The 24,911-nt window shown below is 32.8% G+C and overlaps 2 protein-coding genes across 4 annotated transcripts; both read left to right on the forward strand.

Moving 5' to 3' along the window:
• The first annotated feature begins 4,141 nt into the window (after window positions 1-4,141).
• LOC122297041 lies at window positions 4,142-4,675 on the forward strand. Its single transcript, XM_043106830.1, has one exon. The coding sequence runs from the start codon at window positions 4,142-4,144 to the stop codon at window positions 4,673-4,675; it is 534 nt and encodes a 177-aa protein (XP_042962764.1).
• A 12,745-nt stretch (window positions 4,676-17,420) lies between these two features.
• LOC122296228 lies at window positions 17,421-24,790 on the forward strand. 3 transcript variants are annotated; one of them, XM_043105769.1, is made up of 4 exons: window positions 17,421-18,050; window positions 20,214-23,419; window positions 23,537-24,354; window positions 24,526-24,790. In XM_043105769.1, the coding sequence occupies exons 2-4, from the start codon at window positions 20,288-20,290 to the stop codon at window positions 24,548-24,550; spliced, it is 3,975 nt and encodes a 1,324-aa protein (XP_042961703.1). In that variant the 5' UTR covers window positions 17,421-18,050; window positions 20,214-20,287; the 3' UTR covers window positions 24,551-24,790. The 3 variants fall into 3 exon arrangements, with proteins under 3 accessions (XP_042961703.1, XP_042961701.1, XP_042961702.1); XM_043105767.1 differs by having other exon boundaries at window positions 17,423-18,050; window positions 23,537-24,790; XM_043105768.1 differs by having other exon boundaries at window positions 17,423-18,050; window positions 20,262-23,419; window positions 23,537-24,790.
• Window positions 24,791-24,911: the final 121 nt, after the last annotated feature.

Genomic DNA, 24,911 nt, shown 5'->3' on the forward strand with positions numbered 1-24,911 from the left:
TTCATCAAAACATTTTTTTTTTCATTTTTCTATTTTTCATATTTCCCCAACATTTCCAAACGGTGTGGCAATGCGTGTCAAGTGACGATGTCTAAGGGTGGGTTTAGATGCTGATAAAAGTTTAAAATATTAATAAAAAGTAAGTAAAAAAATAATAATAAAGTAATGAATAGTAATAAAAAATATGTGAAAAGTAATAAATAATAATAAAAATAGATAAAATAATAATAATAAAATAATAAATAATAATGAAAAATGTTAAAAATATCTTGAATACTCACAATATCTAAATACAGCCAGTCTACCGAATTGAAGAATTTTATTTGTTAAGAGTATGGTTGAAAATGGAGAGACAGAGAGAAATAGCTAGCGATGTGGAACAGAGCTGACTTCAACGTTAAGGTCGACGCTGTTGACAGGAACTGATGTATTATAGTATTTTAGTATTTAACACTACAACCTAAAACTGCACTTTCCTAGTTGTATTGTAGTTGTAACTTTTAAATTCATCAGTTATGTTAATATTAAACGGCTAAGTGTATATAATGTCGTTTGTGTCCCTATTTATTAATAGTTCAATAAATAATTTTATAAAAATATTATTTTAAAACATTAGAGAAATTATATATAGTGATTAAAATTAATGCCTTTTAATTTAGATATCGATCGATGAAATGCATATATGAAAATGAAAAAAAAAATTATATTGTTAAATCAGTTTTAATGATATTATTTAATTTAAAATTTAAATTTATAAATCAAAATTTATTATTTAAAAGTTATAAATTATGAGTATAATATATTAATTTTAAAATAAAATAACTAAAAATAAAAACAAAATTGAGAAATACGTGTTGCTCCCGTGTGTACCGAGCGGTGGGTAAGTTGCAAGTTTGGTCTGACGGACAACTCGAGTGCAGGTTTCAACGTCCACGTCATATCTGAAAGATGGGCGCAGGTTAGAGTAGGCTGCAAATGACTGCTAGCCTAAAATTTATTTTTTATTTATATTTTTTTATTATTTTTAAATATTTAAAAAAAATATAAATGTCAATATATTTAAAATTATTATTTTTAATTATTAAATAAAAAAATTGACCACCGGTCAACAATTTGCCGACATACAAGCTCTTCCCATGATACAGATGTGACCATGTGGGACGGTACAGCGTGGCATGCCAAATTTAATAAAGCTAATCTGCATGTCGGCAAATTTGTCTATTTTCATTTTTTTCTATTTTTTTTATTTTTATTGTTAATTCATATTTGATTGATACGACTTGCCTATATATAACTTGTTATAAATGGGATAATTAATGTTTCTAGAGTTTTGATGCAACTCTAATACCTATAGAGGGATAGAAAAAATAGAAACATGGGTGACTTTTACAATGTTCATTTTTGTTGTAAATATATGAATGTAGTAAAATATATTCATTGTATTTGAAAGATGACCATTAGAATTCTTACACATTCACGTATTACTATTTTTCATATTCATGTATTCCTTAACTTATGTATTGCCATTCCCTAAGTTTATATATCCATTTGATTAATGTATCATCCTTTCATATACTTTATCCTCTTATATCTATAAAATGGCATCTCAAAAATTATTTATATAATATAAGAAATGATAACTGTTACAGATATAAAGAGATTATACAAAAATAAATCTACAAGCTAAAAATAACTTATAATCTGACGTTCTGCATCAAGTTACGTCAGTTTATAAATTCACTTTTATATAATCTATTTATAGCCAAAGCAGTTCTCATTCCTTTTAGTTTTACAACACTTTTGGGTATCATTAAATACTTGTTGTATATTTTATAACTTATTTATATGTCTATTTTTTATTATTATTATAGACGAAGAATTTAGGGAATAAAAAACTTAAAAAAATTCTAAATTCTCCTACCTAGAATTAAATGATAATAAAGTCGATGGACACCATTCTCAAAAGGAGATAATCCGGAGATGAGCAAGGTCCCTACTCTACCTCGTGCAATAACAGCTAGAGTGGAGGAGTAAAGCCCTTGCCTTTGTTCAAGGGATGATGCTATCATTGAAGATAGGGGACCAAGTTCAATTAAAGTATTTTTGAGAGCCAAATTTCACAAGAGATCTAAAAAGCCAATTACCCTTATAATATTCTCAAGAGTCTTAAGACTTGATTCAATAGGATGATCGGGACATACATGGGCTGAGGCAGGGAAGGGGCTCCCATCCCACTGATCTATTGTTTCTCACACCAGCAATATCTAGAGCTGAATAACTATCGAACATCAGCCAAACCAATAGACATCCATCAAAACCAACTTGTCTAGAGATTATCCTATGAAAATCAACACCTTTGTTCGGTTTGAGAGTCCAAAAACTACATATCAAAATATTTTGATTGATCTATACTAGTGTTTATTTTAATACATGATTATTTTAAAATGATTAAGTAATACTACTTATTATCTTAATTCTCGTCATTTCATAATATGGCATTAGATGATGAGTTTATTTAATTTATTATATCACATTTGTGAATCTATCATCTAATACTATATTATGGAATGATGAGATGATGACAAGAAAATATATGATAAATAGATTTGTTCTTAAAAAATATATGGCTTCATTTGATGTATGAAACAACATTTTTTGTTATACCCCACCCCTTTTATAATCGCTTGAAATTCATGCATCCAAGATTTTCGTAAGCAATTTTCTAATACGATGTGAAAATGATTCATTATTCTAAAAGTTTAAACTGATAGAAAGATATAGATTTAATTGAATTGTTTGTATTATTTTCTTAATACTTCCCCTCAATAAGTGAGTCCAGCATGTAAAATATTTAATTAAATAGAATAAAGTGTAGGGTTAGATATCGAACTTAGGACTTCTATTCTGATATCATGTTAAAATCAAGGAAAAATATAATTGCAAGTACAATTATGCACTAATCTGTGCACCAATATGATGTGATTGATCAAAAAGTAGATTTTATTGAAAATAGTGTTAATTTAAATTTTAAGTATGAATGAATCAGTATCGATACACAGATTAGTATGTGACTGTACTCGTATATAACAAAACTCTAAAATCAATATGTTTCGTTAATCAGCCGATGAATATGCTATATAAGAAGACCTATATATAAGAGACAAAGATTATACAAGAGATCAGATTCTCAAACAATATCAGATTATAACACTTAACTATTTTAACACGTGGAAATCTGACTTGTATTGGGTTTTTGGAAGGGAATAGTTAATAGTGAAAACTATAATAAATTCAAGAGTTATCTCGGACTATCCAAGTGTAATCGCGAGAATAAAAGATCAACTTTAAAAATCATAGTCAAGACTCAAAATGCTTCGTTTGTAAGCATTATAGTGAGAATAAATAAAAATCTATTAAATATTCAAAGAATATGGATGATGTGGTTGGATGTGATACTAATAAAATTACTTAAATAAATAATAATTTTTAACGAAACTATATTTTATAATAAAATGAGAATTTATGCGTATATATTATGATATTACTTAATAATTAACCAAAAAATAAAAAATAAAAAAAAGTTGGGAATATATTCGACCCGGGCAACTTCATTGTCAAGTCGGTGATTTGAGAATCGAACCATCCAGCGGGTTGACCCGCGACTTGTTTCGATAAGATCGACTTTGCCTCTTGCCAAGCACATTCCTCTCAGGAAGAGTGGTTAATTCTTTCACGACAACTAAACCTTTCACTCTTTTCAATTATTGCCCATCAATCACACTTAAATTACAACTCCACTACCACCGTCCAGTTTTATAGTCCTTTATCGTAAATTTGAGAGCAATCGAGTGCAAAAATATGGCCACGGAACCGACTTCGTTAAATTATTATTATCCCATGAAATCGTCCCGTGACCTGTATTTACGTGCCCTTGCGGGTAATCTTTTCACCGCTCTAGCCGGTTCAAATCCTTACGCGGGTTTCAATACCTGAAAGAAAAGTTTATAAATACCGCTCTTCGCCATCGGTGTTTGTAATCTGATAGTCTGTATCGTACCACTGGAAATTTCCATTTTTCAATTTCTTCTTGAAGTCCTCTCTTTCCTTGAACTCTGTCATCGTTTCCCCTCCCTCGGTTGAAATGGCCACTGCGATTCTTCCTTCACACAGCTATCTTCAGACCCGGGTTTGCTCAGAAACCCTAAAACCTCCTCTCAAATCTCTACGAAATTCTAGTCCTAAAGGCTCCCACTCCCGCCGGCATAGGCGATCTCCCCCTTCTATCCAATCCAGTCCTCAGCATCGAGACAGGACAGATCGTTCCCTCGTGGCCATGGTTCCTGCCAAGAACATGGTCATGGGCCAGGTCAGGATCCTCAAGCGCGGCGAGACGTTGAGCCAGACGAAGATTAGTGATAATCGGAAGCCGATGGCGAAGAAGGAACGAGATCTGAACTTGGTTCTGGGATCCACCGACCGGCTGGGTCCGGACCCAGAGACCGTCCAGAGGCAGATTAGGGTTTCGGAATTCAAGGTAAACGATGGAATCTACGGTGGATCTTCAGTCGTCGAGTCGCCGCCTCCATGTTCCCTTCCTGTCCCGGGCTTCTTGGGGAAGAACAGCGTCTCGGCAACAAGTGATTTGCGCCGGATTTTGCGCCTCGATTCAGTATGATGGGTCTTTGTCATCAGTCTGAAAAATCGGAGGTCTTCGTATTGGTGATTGTTATACATGGCTCTCTGATGTCTTTCTTCTTCATGTTTTTGTTCAAGAGGATGGCTTTGGAGTGCTTTCGAAAGAAATTAGTTAAATTGTATCAATATCTTTTCGAATTGTCTTATTGGAAGTTGAACGGCCGAGATTGGATCAATCGCTCCTCCCCCGCAAGACGAAAGGAGAGTAAAAAGTAGTTTCGGAGTTTTCTCGAAGATTAACAATAGGATGGGTAGTGTTTGCTAACTTATTTATTCTAATAGCTTGCATTTATGTTATGGTCGATGCGGGTATTTGACAATATACAGGGTACAGCGTGTCTGTCTGTCTGTGTGGGTGTTGGGGTTTCATTGAAGTTGGATGGGATTTAGGATTTCTGTATGTGCTAATCCTTAATATCATGTTGTGAGGTTGTACCAGTTTACAGAAAGAATAAGAATTATAATATCTAGATTGAGTAGCATGAGCTGCTTTTACCCTCTCTCCCTTTTTAGCTTGTGTTAATTTTTATAGTTGTTATTGATGATGCATATGATCGCATTGCAGAAGAAGTGAGTAAATTCTAGGGAAGTGTCTTTGGAAAAACATCTGAACCCCCTATATTGGAAAAAAAAAAAGGAAAAATATTTGCTGCAATCTGCATTTTGAGTGAAAGCTCAGAATTATTTGCTTCTCCCAGGTGTTTTGGGAGGTGCCTTGCTTCAGAATACGAGTTTATGCACAATCACGCCATGGTTCTCTGGCGTGTTTTGGGAAGAACTTGTTGGATGCTTTTACCTTTCTTGGTCTAGTGGCATAAGCCTCTCTCTATTGGACTGGGTTGGTAAAGGTATCATCCAGTGCAAAGTTCTTTTAGGCTTTTAGTTTTTCAGAGGGCATTTCCAAACATCCAAAATTTACGTGTAAATTATTTTTTCAATGCGTTCTACTGCCTTCACAAATACGAAACACAACCGTGGACATTTGGAAACTGAAAATTTCAATAATTTTCTGGTATTCTTGAAAGAGAATTGCTGCACCACAAAAAATTCTCATAAAAGGTTATTTAACAAATTGACATGGTTTCATGTAATACTTAATAATCTAATATACTAAATCAAGTTATGTTAGTTAATCTCGTTGTAATTAAAGCATTTTTCTTCTTGAAAAAGAGTTCATTTGGAGGTAATAAAGAATTGAGTCTGTGAAATTTAAGCAATTTAATTGAAAATGATTATGAGGATTTAACTTAAGGCAATACGGATGATGTTAATCCATTTTATTTCTTAAAGTAAATTTGATTATATTGACTTCGAAGACAAAAAAAATGGAGCCTTGAACAAAAATTAGAGCCAGTGGAGGAAACTTGTATGTTAAATTGTTAAGGTGTTAATTTGAATTATGAACTTAAAAGTAATGGTGCAAGGTTTTAAGATACTCCTTTAACATCGGTTTTTCCTTTAGGTGCTTGGTCATTTTCCCCTTCAACTTTCTTCTCTGCTTTAAAAAAGCTTGGGCTTGTGATGCTATTTTGCCTTTTCTCATTTTATCAACAAATAGAGGGATGAAATCTATTTTTGCCATGGCAAGTTATTGAGGGATTGGAGCTTGAGGAAAACGTATATTTTGAATCATAACTATCTTTGAGTGGTCACTTATGCTCCAGCTTAGCTTACCAAAAAAGCCAAAAATGAAGAACTATAAGCTTAGGTTGCTTCTGGATCGGTAATTCCTCATTGGGAAGTTAGATTATCATCAGGCCTATATACTTTGACATGGCCACTTCACACATCTATAAGTCATGTTCAATATTGGGGGTGATTTTTTTTTTTTTTTTTTTTGTGTACAGAACCTTTTGAATGGTATTGGTACTGCTGTCTTACTCTGCAATGAGATAATACCTGTGCAGCTTATGGGCTGTGTAACTTCACAGTGGCTATTTCACCTAGTTCCATGAATTTCCTTGCCTCTTAATTCTCTCCACACCTCCAACAACTTCAGGCACTATTCTCTTCTAGAACTAGTGCTTCCTCCGCAGGAAAATCATCTCTTCAATTGGGACTCCCTTAGTTCCGGGTAGGAAGACATAAACAAAGATGGTGATGATGGTAATCCTGCTAGCAAAGAAGAGGAAGATACCGAACTTGAATGCACAAAGAAGGGAAAGGAAAGACTGGGCTATAATGAATGTGAATAGAAGGTTCACAGCTACTATAATGCTTTGTCCTGTTGACCGAATTCCCAAGGGGAATATCTCACTTGGCACTGTCCAGCCAAGTGGACCCCAAGACCATCCAAAAGCTAGAACAAAGAGGCAAACGACCAGCACCACCAATATACCTTTGTTTCTTAGATTTTTAGGAGAAAGGAGAATTTTCCAAGAAGATGCAATATCTAGTTACTGATTGTCGACTATCCATGCAACTAGCCCAATCCGAGTCACAAAATGCTCGGAGGTGCATGGAAGTATTAGTTGGAAGAAATATTCCTTAGCCAAGTGTTTGTTTGATGTAGCAAAGGACACGATGAGCTGCATCCAAATGAGGTTGTCGAGGAGCTCCCATGAATTGGCTTAAGGTTTGTACCAAGTAGGCAAGGTCAAGTCTTGTAAGGGTTTAATAGACCAGACGATCAATGAGATGTCAATACATAGTAGGATTGGCAAGAGCATCTCCATCAGAGTTGTTAAGTTTAAGATTTTGCTCCATGGTAAAAGTAGAAGGACGTGAGCCAAGAAATCCTACAACTTGAAAGATGTCCAATGCGTATTTGCATTGACATAATGAGATACCCCGTTTGGAGCGGCAACTTCAATGCCCATAAAGTACTTTAAGTTCTTGAGATCCTTGAGCTTGAAGATAGTGTTCAAATGAGTGGTTAACCTGTCAATGGCTGTAGAATTGTTGCTTGCTATAACAATGTCGTCAACATAGACAAGTAATGCAAAAAAAGAGGAACTTGTGTGCCGAGTGAAGAGAAAATGATCTGCTTGAGATTGATGCTTGGAAGCCATAAGCAATTAAAGCAGATGAGAACTTTTCAAACTATTGGTGAGATGCTTGTTTCAAGCCATATAGTGATTTGTTAAGTCGGCAAACAGTGTGCTCCCCCTACCAAGTAAAGCCAAAAGGAAGAGTCATATACACTTCTTCATGCAGATTGCCATGAAGAAAGGCAAGAAAGGCATTGCTGACATCTAATTTACGGAGATTCCGGTTGTGTGTAGCTGCAATTGCAAGTAAGCATTTAACAGTAACAAATTTAGCAATAGGTGAGAAAGTCTCTTGATAATCCAAACCATCTTATTGGGTGTACCATTTTGCTACCAATCGTGCTTTGTAATGTTCGATTAAACCATCATATTTATGTTTGATGTGATATACCCATTTGCAGCCAATAGCATGCTTATCGGGAGGAAGAGAAGTGAGAGTCCATGTCTAGTTATCTTCTAAAGCCTGTACCTTAGCAGCCATGGCATCACGCCATTGTTGTTATTTCATAGCCTCACAAAATGATGTGGGTTCATGGTAAGGTGACAAAGCAATAGAAAATGCACGATGCTGAGGTGATAAGTTTTCATAAGATAAATAAGAGGAAAGCTCATGAGAGGTACCTGAAGGTGTGGAGTCAATCTGCATGGAAGGAGATGGCGAATGAAGGCAACTGGCCTAGTGGCAGTGATAATCCTAAAGGTACTGAGGTGCATAGCGAGATCGAGAGGACCTACAAATGGATGTGGTAGAAGATGAAGGGAGGGATGTGGTGGTGTGGTTGATTTCATCTGTGAAGGTAGGCTGGGGGAGAACTACGGATTGATCTGTTGGTAGAAGGTGAGATGTGGCTATAGAGCAAAAGGAAAAATTTGTTCCTAAAAAATGACATCTCGAGAAATGAAGGTCTGATTTGTGTGTGGTTTTAGGAGCTTATGACTTTTGGGGGCAAAGGGATAGCCAAGAAAGATACATTTTCGTGCACGAGGATCAAATTTGTGGTGTTGAGATGCAAGTGTGGAAGCATAGCAGAGACAACCAAATACTTGAATATGTGAGTAGGAAGGTTTGGCATTGAAAATGACTTCATAAGGTGAACGTCTTGAAAGGAGAGGGGTGGGAATAAAATTGATAATATATGTGGTTGTGAGAACACAATCATCCTAAAAGGAGAGAGGTAAGTGTGCTTGGAAACGAAGTGCGCGTGCAACATTGAGAATATGCTGGTGTTTACGTTCAATGACACCATTTTGTTGAGGTGTGGCAACGCAACTACGTTGATGAATGATGCATGTTTCAGCAATTAAAAAAGGATTGTAAAAGTAGACGAGTTTTAAATTGAGTTTTAATGAGATTAAAAAACGATTGTAAAAGTGGACGAGTTTGAAATTTAGTAGGCATGAGGTAAAGCCATGTACATCGTGCATAGTCATTGACAATAGTAAGAAAATATTTTGAACCAGTAGTGGTAGAGGTGGCCATAGAACCCCATATATCACAGTAAATAAGTTCAAAAGGATAAGATGATGAAATTTGACTAAGAGAAAATGGTAATTGATGTTGTTTTGCTAATAGGCATACATCACAATGTGTTTGTGTAAAACTAGAAGATTTAGTACATCTTTATTTAAAGAAGATAAATAAGAAAATGAAAGGTCTCCCAAACGTTGGTGCCATAGTGTGGTAGAAGAATTGGAGACAGTAGCAGTTGTGGATGCAGAAAATGGAAAGAGGTGGTAAAGAGCATGTTGTCGTTCACCCAAATCAATCGTCTTCCATGTCAAAAGGTCCTGTTAAAACATAAATTATAGAGAAAAATGAGACAACAATGAAGTGAGGAAGCAAGTTTATTCGCAGAGATGAGGTTAAAAGAAAATGAAGGTATGCAAATAACATTGTGAGTGTGAATGTAGGAGAGATGACAACATTACCAAAGTAACTAGTACTGATATACCATTAGGTAAGGTGATAGAAGTTGATATGGGTTTAATAGAAGATAATAAGGAGAGGGAGCTAACCATGTGGTTAGTGGCTCCAATGTCAATGATCCAAGTGGGAGAGGAAGAGGCAGAAAAGCTTGAGGGATTACCTGAGAGGTGACTTTTGGAAGGTGTGAAAGTACCTGCAGTGATGTTGTTTGCCATAGGTTGCGTAGATATAGGCTTTAAAAGACTTAATTATTCACATTGCTCTTTGGTGAAAGGAAGAGTAGGAATATCATATGGTGGTTCAAGAGTTGAAATATGATGAGCTGAAGCTCCATGTGATGAAGTGGACTTGTGCAACTGATCACCAGGTGGGTAACCATGAATTTGTAACATCGATCAATGGTGTGACCATGAATTTTGCAATGATTACATAAGGGTCTCTCATGCTTAGGTCCAGTGGAGGTGGGACATTTCTTGCTGTGAGTGAGCATTGCAGTTGGTTCAATAATCATAGAAGGGGTGGAAGAAATGGCACGTTGGCATTCTTCCTATAGAACTAGCTATAAAACTTTGCATCTGTGTTTATTTTTATTCATAAGTTAAACGACGGCATTCCTTTAGATAGGAACGACGTTGTCTTGTTGGGTATAGAAATCGCCGAGGCCCTTTCTTCTTCATTTCTTCTTCCGTTTGCAAATAACACAGCTTCATCGATTTCTCAGTCTCTTAGTCTCAGATTCTCTACTCTCGTCTCTCACTGTCTCGTTTCATTTCTTCTACGCCGTTTATCATCCCCATTTCATTTCTTCTTGGTGCCGCCGTCGTAACTCTGCTGCACGGTCCAACATTTGGAAAATCGATGTCAACACAGTGCCGCCTACACCACCATTTTAATTGGTAATTTTATTGTTTTCATTTTAAATTTGGGAATAATGAATATTGTTGTAAATGTGTGCAAATTGCTAGATGTATTTAGGAATCATAATAGTAGGTGATTGTATGTTGTTGAGGTGCAAATGGAAGATGAGTGCAAACTGTTTGAATAAATGCCTCAAAGCCTGAACTGTGGACTATTTTTGAACTGTTTTCTCACAAGAATCTCTTCCTCAATTCCATAATCCTCCAGCATCAGTCTCATCCATAATAGTTAATGTGCTACAACTTTTGGTAGCAATATAGTTTGCTTTAATAATATACTTTGTGTTTTTGCCCTGCCAAGCAACTATGTTTTTGTCTACATAAAAATCATCATCTTAATTTGCCTTCACAATTATAACCACTTCCAACTCTGTAAGCACAGTTTATTTCAATGTTTAAAAAGGATCTTGACGACTGATATTCCCACTACAACAATAGTGGTCAGCCTTCATCCGTAGATGATACCTCACACTCGATTCCAACACCTCCCACTGATAACCTTAGCCCAGATGGAGCATTGCATCCACGCTGTCGAGGTTACAACATTGTGAATCAGTATCGTCAACTCGTTGCAACGAGGAATATTGTGCAGTGTACTTCTAATGTTGAACAGTATTTTATGGAAGAGGTTGAGGCACCTAATGATGTATTTCATTTATTAACTTGGTGGAAGGCTAATTACACCAAGTATCCAATCTTTTCTAGTATTGTCCGAGATGTGATAGCCATTCCTATCACTACGGTTGCCTTTGAGTCGGCATTTAGCATTGGAGGTCGAGTATTGGATTCTTACTGAGTTCATTGTCACCGTCTACTGTGGAGGCCTTCGTTTGCACACAAAACTAGATAAGTGATATGCCCATTGGACTAGATACCATTGGCGTTGATGCTGATAGCTATATGCTTGAATCAGGTAACTTTATTTAAGTATTTCAATTGAGTTTATTTAATTTTTTATATGATTTCATAAATCTATTAAACTTCTAATTTTTATGATTTTATAGATATAATTGTGAACCCCAACATACTTGTCGATGATTGATAGTCTGAGAAATGATAATCAAATTTTATTTTTAGCGTGTTCAATTTTTTAAATCATTTTCTTTTTTCCTTTTATTGATTGTGACTTTTTATCTTAAATTTAGGTGACTTTTTATCTTATCTTAAATTTAGGTATCACCAACGACAAAGCACGGTGTTGCAAATGATATTTTTATTTTTTGGACTGTTCAATATGTTTTTTTTTATGACCTATTTGAATTGGATTAATTTGAGCCATAATTACTGTTTAAGAGTAAGTCTATTAGACTATTACTACATCACCTCTAAAATATTTAATTGGTTTAAATTTCATCTCATAGTCCAAAAGTCAAACTTTATTACTATAAATAATTTCAATTTATATTCTTACTCGAACTTCTAATTTTAAAATTATAGAATACCAACTTATAGGGCTACCATCTTCATGGATACACGCATACATAAATATATACCTTATATTTTAGTACATACATTGGTCGGTGCATTTTAAACAAAGTCTAATTATTTAATTTAAATTAACGGAATACAAAACTTTTAGATGAACAATAACAACATTTCTCTAGTTATTGTGTCTAGCTAGGATGATTAATAAAAATTGTATCTATTTGTACAAATTTATTTATAATTTTTTTTAATCGACACATCAAATATGCTGTTGATGTAAACGTTAGTCATATCATTTTATATAAAAATATTATTACTCTAACTGATATAATGAATTTCACAATAAATAATTATGTAACATGTTTAATATAAATCTCCGTTTTTTTATCAAAATTTAAAATATCTTATCTCATCTCATATTATTATTAGAAGTTTTTTTTTTTTGAATTTTAGGACTCGAAAATGGCCCAATTGGGCCCCATTAAGTACATTGGAATCGGATCGAAGGTCCAAATTTCGATAACTCCGATCTCCAATCAGGGCTCCGAACTCCGATTGGAGTCGGAGTTAAATTTTGCCTCCGGAGGTCGGAAATCTCTCCTCCGACTTCGTTGGAGTTGGAGCACAGCCCTAGTTCACGTGGAAAAAATAAAACGATGCATTTCGTTTGCAATTAAAGTGCATTTGCTTCTCCTTCTCTTCAACCTCCCCCTTCTCCATCATTCACCCATTCGTTTTCCCCCTTTTCACTTATAAGCACTGTCTATGTCCAGGCCATCTTGCTCGACATAAGCGAGCAGGTGCTCATCAACCAAGAGCAGCTCCTGGAGGTTTTCAGGTCCTTCGACTGCGACAGTAACGGCTACATCACAGAGGCCGAACGCACTAGGTCCTTGGCCAGAATGGGTCACCCTTGATGTACGAGCTGGCCAGAATGGTGTGTGAGGTCAACACCAATGGCGACGACATCATTAGTTTTAACGAATTCGCTAAAGTTGTGTGCTGAATTTTTGGTCTCCTTGACCATAAATTCATTTAGCCCACTATAGTTGGCATCCTTCCATGGTGGTTTGACTTGGTTTCCTTGATTATAATTTCTCTATATTTAATTGATTAATTAATTTTTCTTTCTCTATGGGTTTGGGCGTTTTTCTTCTGTCTTCTTCCTTTTCGTTGAAACTCATTTTGAATGTTTGTGAACAAAAATTTTAGTCTAACATCTTCTTCCCAAGTTTCAGGCGAAGAATGAAAAATGAAATATGGAAAGAATGAAATGCTTCTCTCCGAGTTTCACTCAAAGAACAAAATAATGAAAAACTTTTGTAATGCCTATTCTCATATGTTTTCTTCTCGAGTTTCAGTCGGCTTCTCAAATTTTTTTTTTAAATTTCTAATAGATGTTGTCGAAGTAAAATCGGTTACACGGCGATTGTGCACGCCGATTGTATATAGTAGAATTGTATTTATATACACTATACACCATACTTATTTTATATTTATTTATACTTTTTAAAAAAAAATTTATTTTATTTTTTTAAAATTAATTGATTTTTTTTATTCATCATTTATATATAAATTATGTATTGCGAACGTGAGGATGACGAGCATTCACTTTTAAAAAAGAGAAGGGTGGTAACGTAAATTGGCCAGGTCTATAATTATCATACATGCCTTTTGGTTTGGAGTCAATGGCAGCATTATCCACTCTTTTATATTGAGCCCACATGTTTTCTGCTTTGGAATCTTTGGATATTGACAAACACAAATCTGATATTATTTACAGTTGATGAAATACGTGTACTTGGTACATAAAATTAGTTTCTAGAGAATTGTCAGTATAAATAATATAATTAGTTAATACATGTTAATCTTAATTTATGATCAAGCTACTTACTCGTATCACTAATTCTAAATTTTCCTTATATATCATTACTTATACGAAGTATCCAATGTCATTAAATTTTTAGAAAGACATGTCATAATATGCGATGCAATTAAATATATTGTAGAAAATAATATAATAATTATTAAGTTTTTATACAGTATTAATAAATAATAATATTATTTAAATACTCTTAACATATCTATATTTTAAATTTAAAGCTTAGTGGAATAATTATACTTTATTTAAATATATTAAAATAAATAGCAGAATGCCAGTTCATAAAATAGAATTAATCATACTTAAATCAAATCTTTATAATTTACTATTGTAATCTAATTATAAATCAATACCTAGTAATATATTTTAATCTCCATAAAATATTAGTATCATTCTCTTAAAAACAGAGTTCAAACTAAAACAAACTCACGTGAAATCAAGCTCAAATCTTGAAGACGGGAAATAATGTAACAGTGTATTCAAATTGATACGCGGGCTATACTCCCATATTTCCTCTCTCTCTCTCTCTCTCAAAAGTGGTTTTTTCCTCTATGTTTTGATGTCTAGTGCAAGGAATGTGTGACTTTGAAGTAACATTTCATCATCTAAAAGATGTTCTCTTTGAGATTTGGATGGTGTTTATTATTTGAGAAATTCTATTTGTAGTCTTTAAATAGAGATTGTATGTGCAGATCCATTATTAAAAGAGAAAAAATATCATTTTAAGAGGGATATTTTAATAATTTTTAAAAATTTTAAAAATAAAATTATCTATACCTATATTGCAGTTTCTAAATAAGGACTATACGTAACATTGTTCTTATTGTTCGCATTGGTTGGCCAGTTTGACCGTTCTAGCATTTTATTTTATTTTATTAATATTTAAGAAAGTAATTATTAGTAAATTAATATTTTTTAAAATACCAAAAAAATGAGATTGGACTCAGGCTCGCCGAGTAATAAGAGCTAGATGGGTCAAAGGGCCTTCCAAATAGAAATTTATCCAAAAATGATTGAATCGAATAGCTTTGTTGAATTTGATTTTATATTTGTAGTACTTCCACTTGATTTTAGATCCCGTTTGATTTTAGAAAGTATTTTATCTTATTTCATCTTATTATTATATATTTTTTTTTAAAATTTCACACAAAATATAATAAATAATTCAACTTTTTCAAATCTTAATTTAATTTTTTCAAATCTCAAAACAATAATAATATTAAAAAATAATATTCTAACAATATTTTATTTAACTTCTATCTTTTATCTCAAACCATCTCATCTCATCTCTAAATCTAAATCAGTTAATCTGAAATAGGACATAATTAGATGACATCGTATATAAAAAGATATTGGAAATATTGAAAGATACGAGAATATAATTAAAAGTTAGAGAAGCTATTTAAACTGAATAAAAAAAATTTAAAAATATAATATTTAAATAATATAGAAAAATAGATAAGTTAATGTATTATATATTGTAACAGTTAATATGTAAAATAGAAAAAATGGATTTTGATAATATATTTTAAAGTAAATGATAAAGAAACCGTTGTGAATGTTTTTATAGAAAAGCTAAAGGTAAAACTCAATCTTGAAAAGAATAAGGGTCCGTGTGATATTTAGAATATCTCAAAGTATTTGTAAATAATAATAAAATAGTTTATGAATAATAATAAAATTATTTAAGATAAAATATTTTATCAGATTTTGAAAAATGCAAAAAAATTCAATAAAAATATTATAAGAGGAATATAATTTTTAATATAATTTTTGTTTTGAAATTTAAAAAATGTGTATATATTTGTTTTTATGTTTTGTGTGAAAGTTTAAAGTAGTTATAATGATTAGATAATGATTTGATGAAAACCTTAAAAATTAAAATATATTTTATATTTAATTGATGTTTGAAAATAATGTTTGAAAATGAAAAAGTTAAAAAATTTAAAATTTAAGAAAATTTAAATTGTTTTATTGGAGGATATTTTGCCTTGTTAAATGGGTTTGGAGCATGAGTTTTACTACTTATCATTCATATACACTATATACCATACTTATTTTATATTTTTTTAAAGAGAAATACTCTAGTCACAAAGTAATTATACAAAAATAATCTTACAAATTGACGTGACTTGATATAATCTGTCAGATTATAAAATAGATATGACGGATTATACGAAACTACGACAGTTTGTAGAATTATTTTAGTATAATCCTTTTGTGACTAGTAGTTTTTTTTTTTTGATAAAACCTTTTTAGTTTTTTTCTTTTAAAATTAATTGATTTCTTTTACTAATTATCCATAGACTATATATTTAATAAGAGGAAAAAAATAAAAAATAAAAAATTATACGTGTTGCGAACGTGAGGATGACGAGCATTCACTTTTGTAAAAGAGAAGGGTGGTAACGTAATTTGGCAAGGTCATTATTTTCATACATGCTTTTTGGTTTGGAGTCAATGGTAGCATTATCCAATCTTTTATGATCCGACATGTTATCTGCTTTGGAATCTTTGAATATTCACAACCACAAATCTGGCATTATTTAAATATGATGAAACACGTGGTACTGTATATAATTGATGACTGACATGATTGTGGATAAAAAAAATATACTTATCATTTAAATTTTTATTATCTTTTTTCTGCTTATAATATAGTATTAAATGATAAATTTATAAATAAAATATAATAAATAATTTCTAATCATTTAATATCATATTATAAGATAATGTGAGAATAATAAGAATTAAGATGATAAGTAACATTACTCTTATAAATATCATGATATACTGAATACATAAAATTAGTTTCCAAAAGACTGTCAGTATGAATAATCTAACTAACTGATACGTGCTAATCCTAATTTATAATCAAATTACTTAGATCATTACCTATACGAAATACCAAATGTCGTTAAATTTTTAGAAAGACATATCATAATATGTGATTCAATTAAATATATTGTAGAAAAAAATATAATAATTATTAAGTTTTTATACAGTACTAATAAATGATAATGTTATTTAAATACTCTTAACATATCTCTATTTAAAATTTATAGCTTAGCGCAAAAATTATTGAACCGAATAGCTTTGTTGAATTTGATTTTATATTTGTAGTACTTCCACTTGAAACATTGGTGAGAACTAAAACTGCCTTGAAGCTCTAAAGTTATGTTGAATTTAAGCTTACTTTTGGATTTGTAAAGTATTTTATCTCATTATTATAATTTTTTTAAATTTTTATATAAAATATAATAAATTATTTAATTTTTTTAAATCTTAACTCCATTATTTCAAATCTTAGAATAAAAATAATATTATAATAATATTTTATCTAATTTTTATCTTTTATTTAAAATTATCACCTCAATCAAAACCAATTAATCTAAAATATGATGTAATTAAATGACGTTAGTGAAGATGACGACATTGATGAAAACAATATTTCTTGGACCCATTACTTTTGAAAAAGCGAAGGGCATTATTATTATCTGACGTCCTTTTTCGTTTGGAGTCTATGGTATTGACAAAAGAGAAAAGGTTGCCAGATAATTTAGCAAATCTTTTATGATCCGACATGTTTTCTGCTTTGGAATCTTTGGATATTGAAAAACAAAAATCTGACAATATTTACAGACGAGGCAACATGATTTGATCAATCAATTGAAGCTGCAACGTTAGAAAAGAAAACAACTGCAAGCGGTTCGGTGCGGGAAAACAGACTTGGGGAAAAGGAAAAGAAGTGGCTGTGGTGCGAAGGCTTACAGAGCGGAAAGAACCAGAGAGCACAGTGCGACGGTAAAAACTTCGGAGGTAACAAAGGAGATTCTCAGATTCCATTTGGCTGAGAAAACCGTGGCTTACCGGAAGGTGAAAGTTTGAACTGGCCGAAATTTTCTGGGTTGGCCGAATAGTTTTCCGACTCTCCCTTTGGCGGTCGATGGTAGAGAAGGAGCAAGTCACACAGAAAAACTAACCTTCGGCGTCTTTGGGTGTCTTCCGACGGCGGTGAGGCAAGTGTCTCGGCTTGAAGAGAGGCTGTATGGTTGCTTTGCTGGGTTTTCTCGGTTTTTCTTTGTACGGCTCCGTTGGGTGTGCTATTTCATTTCTGGAAGAGGGACTGTGTTTTGAGCAGATGGCAGTGCAAGGGAAGCGGAGGTTCCCGGTTTACTAATCAACCATCTGCTTTGTCTGTTCAAAATTTCCAGGTAAGAGTTATTTTTGGATATTTTTGTTTTTTGTACATTTCATTTCATTAACATGCTTGATTATGTTATTTTTTTAATATATGATAATTAGTTTAGATAATTATATTAATAAAATATATAAAAAATATACAAAAATAACTATATATAACATAACTCTTACCTATTTAGAGAAGATTAGGCCTTCATTTGGTACCATTTATTCTCTAGATATTTCATTTTTAAATATCACTTGGTACAAATATTTTTTATTTTAATTTTTTTAGCTTAATCATTATATAATTGTTATAATTTTAATTTTTCACCTAAAACATAAAAAAAAAAAAATTTTTTTTAAAAATAAAAATAATATTAAAAAATAAAATTTTATTCAATATTTTTTTCTCATTTTTCAAAATCTAATAAAATATTATAATTTAAACTATTTCATAAATTATTTTATTATTATTCATAAATATTATGAAATATATTTAACATTTGGACGATCGAGCTATAAGATTCTATTTGGATAGTCAAATAGGATGATATGAGATAAGAATTTATAAATAGTATTGAAATAGTTTGTAAATAGTAGTGAAATAATTTAAGTAAATTATTAGATTTTGGAAAACTAAAGAGAAAATTTTATTTAATAAATGTAAAATATTGTTAAAATATTATTTTTTAATATAATTTTTATTTTGAGATTTAAAAAAAGTTAATTATTTTTCTATATATTTTTTAATATTTCATATTTTCAGAGCTTTTGCGAGCTAGCTGTTATGTTGAGGGTCAGTACTTCATATGATGTTGCTTGATGTAAAATAAAAAAAAGGTCCTGTTTTTAGTAATTTTATGAACTAATATGATCGACGCACCAAATTAAGAGATTTAAAAAAATCATTTTAACTCATTTTATTTTTTATAAATTTTTAAAATTTTTACATAAAATATAATAAATAATTTAATTTTTTAAAAAAATAATAATATTAAAAATATATATTATAATATTATTTTATTTAATTTTTAACTTTTACCTCAACCTAGTGTACAAACATTTGCCGGTTAAAACTCATTTGACTATTTACACTTATATTTAGACCTTCCAATTTCTACACTGATGAATATATACCTATTCTAATTATTTCTAGCTAACTGTTTCAACAATGTAAAGTTATAAGAATATGTCTGCCCTATATATTAAAGAATAATTTTTCTTATTATTTTCACACATCATACATCGTATTATATTTATTTCATTTTATTTTTTATTTTTTCTATAATAAATACGTAGTGTATGTATGATAAATAGAACAATTCAATTAGTTTAATAAGAATAAAATAAAATAAAAAATAATTTAAAAATATGTAAAGTATATGGTGTGGGATGATAAGTAGCATCCCTTTATATTATATAGAGCCAATATTTGAAAATAGAGTTCATAATTATTTTATACATTAAGGGCTAAGTTGTGATATTTTTAGTGTTTTTAGTAATATTATGAAACCTTAAACTTTATATATATATATATATATATATATATTTATATATTCATGTTTTAAGTGATCTTGCATTGTGTTTAATTAGAGAAATTCTAAAAGAAAACTTTACACTACACCTCTCCACCTAATCAATATGTGATTCATCATTTTGATATTCTATCTTAATGCTTAAATATGTGTGTATAAATAAAAGGGCAAAAATAAGAAATCACATGTTAGCTAGATAGATGTGTGTGGTGTAGCATTTCTCATTTAAGTAATGCTACCTAATTCTATATATTCACTACTCATCTAATTAAACTTTTGAAACCAAAGGTCAATAACATATATGATTAATCTCTTAGTTAGGGAAATTAACTAAAGGTAATAATTTCAATTTGTTTAAATATAATAATCATTGAGATAAATATATGGTAAATGCTCATTAATTTCGAATAATTAAATATGGATGGATGTTTTTTCTTTTAATCTTCGACCGAGTATGTATACCTAATAATTAGTCTTTGGATTGAAAAGTTTAGTTCTAGTAGTCCATTGTGGATAATCCAAAAATTTAGTTCCATAATCCATTGTTGATTTTAGCCCCATCATGTATTTACAATGATCATGATCGTTAAATAGTTACTATATATATGGTAATAATGAGAATCCCAGCACATTGTGATTATTTTATTTATGGTACAGATTGAACAACTATTGAGAATTAAAGTTCACCATTTTCGTAATAATTAGGAAGAACTGAAAGTGATTTGAAAGAAATGGAAGATGATCATAATGTGGAACAGATATCTAAAACTAGTCGTCAACAATCAAATGCGAGTACTTCAGATGCAGTTCACAAGGAAAATGTTGACGTTGGCGAAGAATTGGAAGATAACAATCCAAATGAAGATCAGAGGCGTATGCCAAGAGTCCAAACACATGAGCAACATAGAAGATTAGGAATAACTGTTCCTAGTCAACATGCTAGCCGAATCAATGAGAGTACTTCGGATGTAGTTTGCCCGATAGTTTTTGGAAATATTGATTATGAAGAAGAAGATGCTAATTTTGATATAATTGGTCATAAAGAAGCAGCTACAAAGCTTGGTATCGTTTCCAAAGAAGCAGCAACTTTTGGCATTGGTGGAGAAGAAGATGACAATCCAAATGAAGATCTCTATGAAAATCAGAGGGGTACGCCAAGAGTCCAAACACGTGAGCAACGTAGAAGATTAGGAAAAACTGTTCCTAGTCAACATGCTAGTCGAATCTATGAGAGTACTTCGAATGCAGTTTGCCCACCAGCTTGTGGAAATATCGATCATGAAGAAGAAGATGCTAATTTTGGCATAACTAGTCATGAAGAAGCAGTTACTAAGTTTGGCATTGTTTCCAAAGAAGTAGTAGCTTTTGGCATTGGTGGAGAAGAAGATGACTATCAAAATGAAGAGAGACATCAAAGAGTCATGACACATGAGCAACGTAGAAAATCAGCTCACAAGGCAACTTTTGACATTGGTGAAGAATTGGAAGATGACAATCCAGATGAAGATCGGAGGTGTACGCCAAGAGTCCAAACACATGAGCAACGTAGAAGATTAGGAAAAACTATTCCTAGTCAACATGCTAGCCGAATCAACGAGAGTACTTCTGATGCAGTTCGCCCGGCAGTTTCTAGAAATATTGATCAGGAAGAAGAAGATGTTAATCTTGGCATAATTGGTCATGAAGAAGCAGCTACTAAGTTTGGCATTGTTCCCAAAGAAACAGCAGATTTTGGCATTGGTGAAGAAGAAGAAGAATATCAAAATGAAGAGAGACGTCAAAGAGTCCTAACACATGAGCAACGTAGAAAATCAATTCGCAAGGCAGCTTTTGACATTGGTGAAGAATTGGAAGATGATAATCTAGATGAAGATCAAAGGCGTACGCCAAAAGTCCAAACACATGAGCAAAGTAGAAGATTAGGAAAAACTGTTCCAAGTCAACATGCTAGCCAAATCAAGGAGAGTACTTCGGATGTAGTTCGCTTGACAACTTTTGAAAATATTGATCATGAAGAAGAAGATGCTAATTTCGACATAATTGGTCATGAAGAAGCAGCTACTAAGTTTGGCGTTGTTCCCAAAGAAGCAGCAGCTTTTGACATTAGTGAAGAATTGGAAGATGACAATCCAGATGAAGATCGGAGGCGTATGCCAAGAGTCCAAACACATGAGCAACGTAGAAGATTAGGAAAAACTATTCCTAGTCAACATGCTAGCCGAATCAACGAGAGTACTTCTGGTGCAGTTCGCCTGGTAGTTTCTAGAAATATTGATCAGGAAGAAGAAGATGTTAATCTTGGCATAATTGGTCATGAAGAAGCAGCTACTAAGTTTGGCATTGTTCCCGAAGAAGCAGCAGATTTTGGCATTGGTGAAGAAGAAGAAGAATATCAAAATGAAGAGAGACGTCAAAGAGTCCTAACACATGAGCAAAGTAAAAAATCAATTCGCAAGGCAGCTTTTGACGTTGGCGAAGAATTGGAAGATGATAATCCAGATGAAGATCAGAGGCATATGCCAAGAGTCCAAACACATGAGCAACATAGAAGATTAGGAAAAACTGTTCCTAGTCAACATGCTAGCCAAATCAAGGAGAGTACTTCGGATGCAGTTCGCTCAACAGCTTTTGAAAATATTGATCATGAAGAAGAAGATGTTAATTTTGACATAATTGGTCATGAAGAAGCAGCTACTAAGTTTGGTGTTGTTCCCAAAGAAGCAGCAGCTTTTGGCATTGGTGGAGAAGAAGATGACAATCCAAATGAAGATCTCTATGAAGATCAGAGGCGTATGCCAAGAGTCCAAACACGTGAGCAACGTAAAAGATTAGGAAATACTATTCCTAGTCAACATGCTAGCCGAATCAACAAGAGTACTTCGGATGCAGTTTGCCCACCAGTTTCTGGAAATATCGATCATGAAGAAGAAGATGCTAATTTTGGCATAACTGGTCATGAAGAAGCAGCTACTAAGTTTGGCATTGTTCCCAATGAAGCATCACCTTTTGGCATTGGTGGAGAAGAAGATGACTATCAAAATGAAGAGAGACATCAAAGAGTCCTGACACATGAGCAACGTAGAAAATCAATTCGCAAGGCAGCTTTTGACATTGGCGAAGAATTGGAAGATGATAATCTAGATGAAGATGTGACGCGTACGCCAAGAGTCCAAACACATGAGCAACGTAGAAGTTTTGGAAAAACTGTTCCTAGTCAACATGCTAGCCGAATCAACGAGAGTACTTCGGATGCAGATTTCCTGGCAGCTTCTGGAAATATTGATCAGGAAGAAGAAGATGCTAATTTTGGCATAAGTGGTCATGAAGAAGCAGCTACTAAGTTTGGCATTGTTCCCAAAGAAGCAGCAGTTTTTGGCATTGGTGAAGAAGAAAATGACTATCAAAATGACGAGAGAAGTCAAAGACTCTTGACACATGACCAACGTAGAAAATCAGGAACAATTGTAGCTCCCGAATGTGTGATTCAAATCAACGATAATGAGAGACAAAAACCTGTTATCATTAGCGGATCAGGATGGTCGACATTGAAAGTTCCTACGCCTATGTTCGAAGTCGACAAAGGTGCTTATGTCCCCAAGATTGTCTCCATTGGTCCATTTCATTATAATGAACCAAGTCTACGAGCCATGCAAACTCAAAAACGGCGGTTTCTCAATCGTCTTATTCAAAACCAAACAGGGCAACCTGTCCTTGAAGAAAATCTTAAAAATGCCATGAGAGAATTGGAGGGAAAGACTAGAGATTTCTATGCAGAAGACTTTCAAGCTATAAAGCCTGATGATTTTGTGCAGATGATGCTCCTTGACGGTTGCTTCATTGTAGAAATGATGCGTTTATATGAGGTATTAATTAGTTATACATTTTAATTAAATTGTTTTTTCGCTATAATTTTCCTTTAGCAATTATGATCACATGAAGGTAAACTGATAATCACATTTATACTTATTGACTTCTTGCAGAAAAAATATGTAGGGGAGCCCATTTTTGAAACACGATGGACGCTGCTAAATATCTCTCGTGATTTACTTTTGCTTGAGAACCAACTCCCTATGTTCGTGCTGCAAAAGATTTTTGAACTTACTGGGGAGGCAAGTCCTGATCTAAACATGCTTGCTCTTGAATTTTTTGAACCCTTGAGACTTGGGAAGGATGAGTTTGCAACACTTAAGCTGAACAAGTATGCTGACGAGTATATACATCTATTGGCTTTGTTTCACTCTACCTTAACTTCAGACGATAACATATACCCGAAGCAGCTTGCAAAGAGTGAAAAGAACAAAACACATCTTATTCTTCCTGGGAAAGGTTGGGTGCATAATGCCAAAACACTTCGTTATGCTGGTATTGAGTTAAAAAACAATTCTGGTAGTATTCTCCACATACAACTTAAAGGCAAGACGCTAAATATTCCGACCATGATCATTGATGATAGCATCAGCCCTTTGTTGAGGAACTTGATAGCCTATGAACAAAACAATCGCTCTGTAGCTCCATATTTTTGCTGTCTTGCAGTGTTCTTGGATAGCTTAGTGGATACAGTTGAGGATGTTAAGATTCTTCGTGATGCCGGGATTATCAAACAGGCAAAGGGTGGAGACAAGGAGGTGACGAATCTTTTTAGCAGTCTCACTAAAGAGTTGGTGTTTGATATTGATAAGGAGGACTGCTACCTGATCAAGCAAATCGAAAACATCAACCGTCTTTGTCGAGCACACGACACCAGAGTTCAAATCTGTCGTCTTCTCGCCAAGCTGAACTACAAGGGATTACTCAAAACGTACGCTTCCATCTTGGTTACAGTCATATTTTCCCTTATTGTTGCTAAGTTTGCAAGTTACAAACCCTCAGTTAATCAGTACTATCTACCTCTATCTCCACCTAAGCAACCAGGTTGAGGTTTATAAGCATTACAACAAAAATAAAACACCGTTTGAAATGGTTGATGCAGGTTTATCTGGTGGAGCCGACATTGATAATTGAGCCTTGTGATTGCACATCATTTAGCTTAGTATTGGTTTTTCAATAAAACTGAGAATATTTGGATTAGGAATCTAATGTAGTAGTGTGTTTTTTTTTTTTTAAATCATTTCGTGTATGCTATGTTGCTGTTTCTGTTTCATTGCATATGTCAATACTATGTGTATTATATTTGAATTTTGAATCGAATAAATCTATCTTGGAATCAGAAGTTGCTGGGGTTTGCTCCCAATCCATGTTATAGATTGTGACCTCCATAAATCTTCTAATTTATATTATAAAAAACCAAATATGTCTTCTAATTTATAAGAAATCCCTTCGATTTTCTTTCATACATACATATCATGATTATGTGTG

This window comes from Carya illinoinensis, chromosome 15 (assembly GCF_018687715.1).
Source record: "Carya illinoinensis cultivar Pawnee chromosome 15, C.illinoinensisPawnee_v1, whole genome shotgun sequence".
Taxonomy (NCBI): domain Eukaryota; kingdom Viridiplantae; phylum Streptophyta; class Magnoliopsida; order Fagales; family Juglandaceae; genus Carya; species Carya illinoinensis.

Bases quoted from the DNA above. Each gene is read 5' to 3' on its own strand.
- LOC122297041 (XM_043106830.1), top strand. From the start codon at position 4,142: ATGGCCACTGCGATTCTTCCTTCACACAGCTATCTTCAGACCCGGGTT.
- LOC122296228 (XM_043105767.1), top strand. From the start codon at position 20,288: ATGGAAGATGATCATAATGTGGAACAGATATCTAAAACTAGTCGTCAA. The intron at 23,420-23,536 runs GTATTAATTAGT...GACTTCTTGCAG, and splicing joins AAATGATGCGTTTATATGAG to AAAAAATATGTAGGGGAGCC.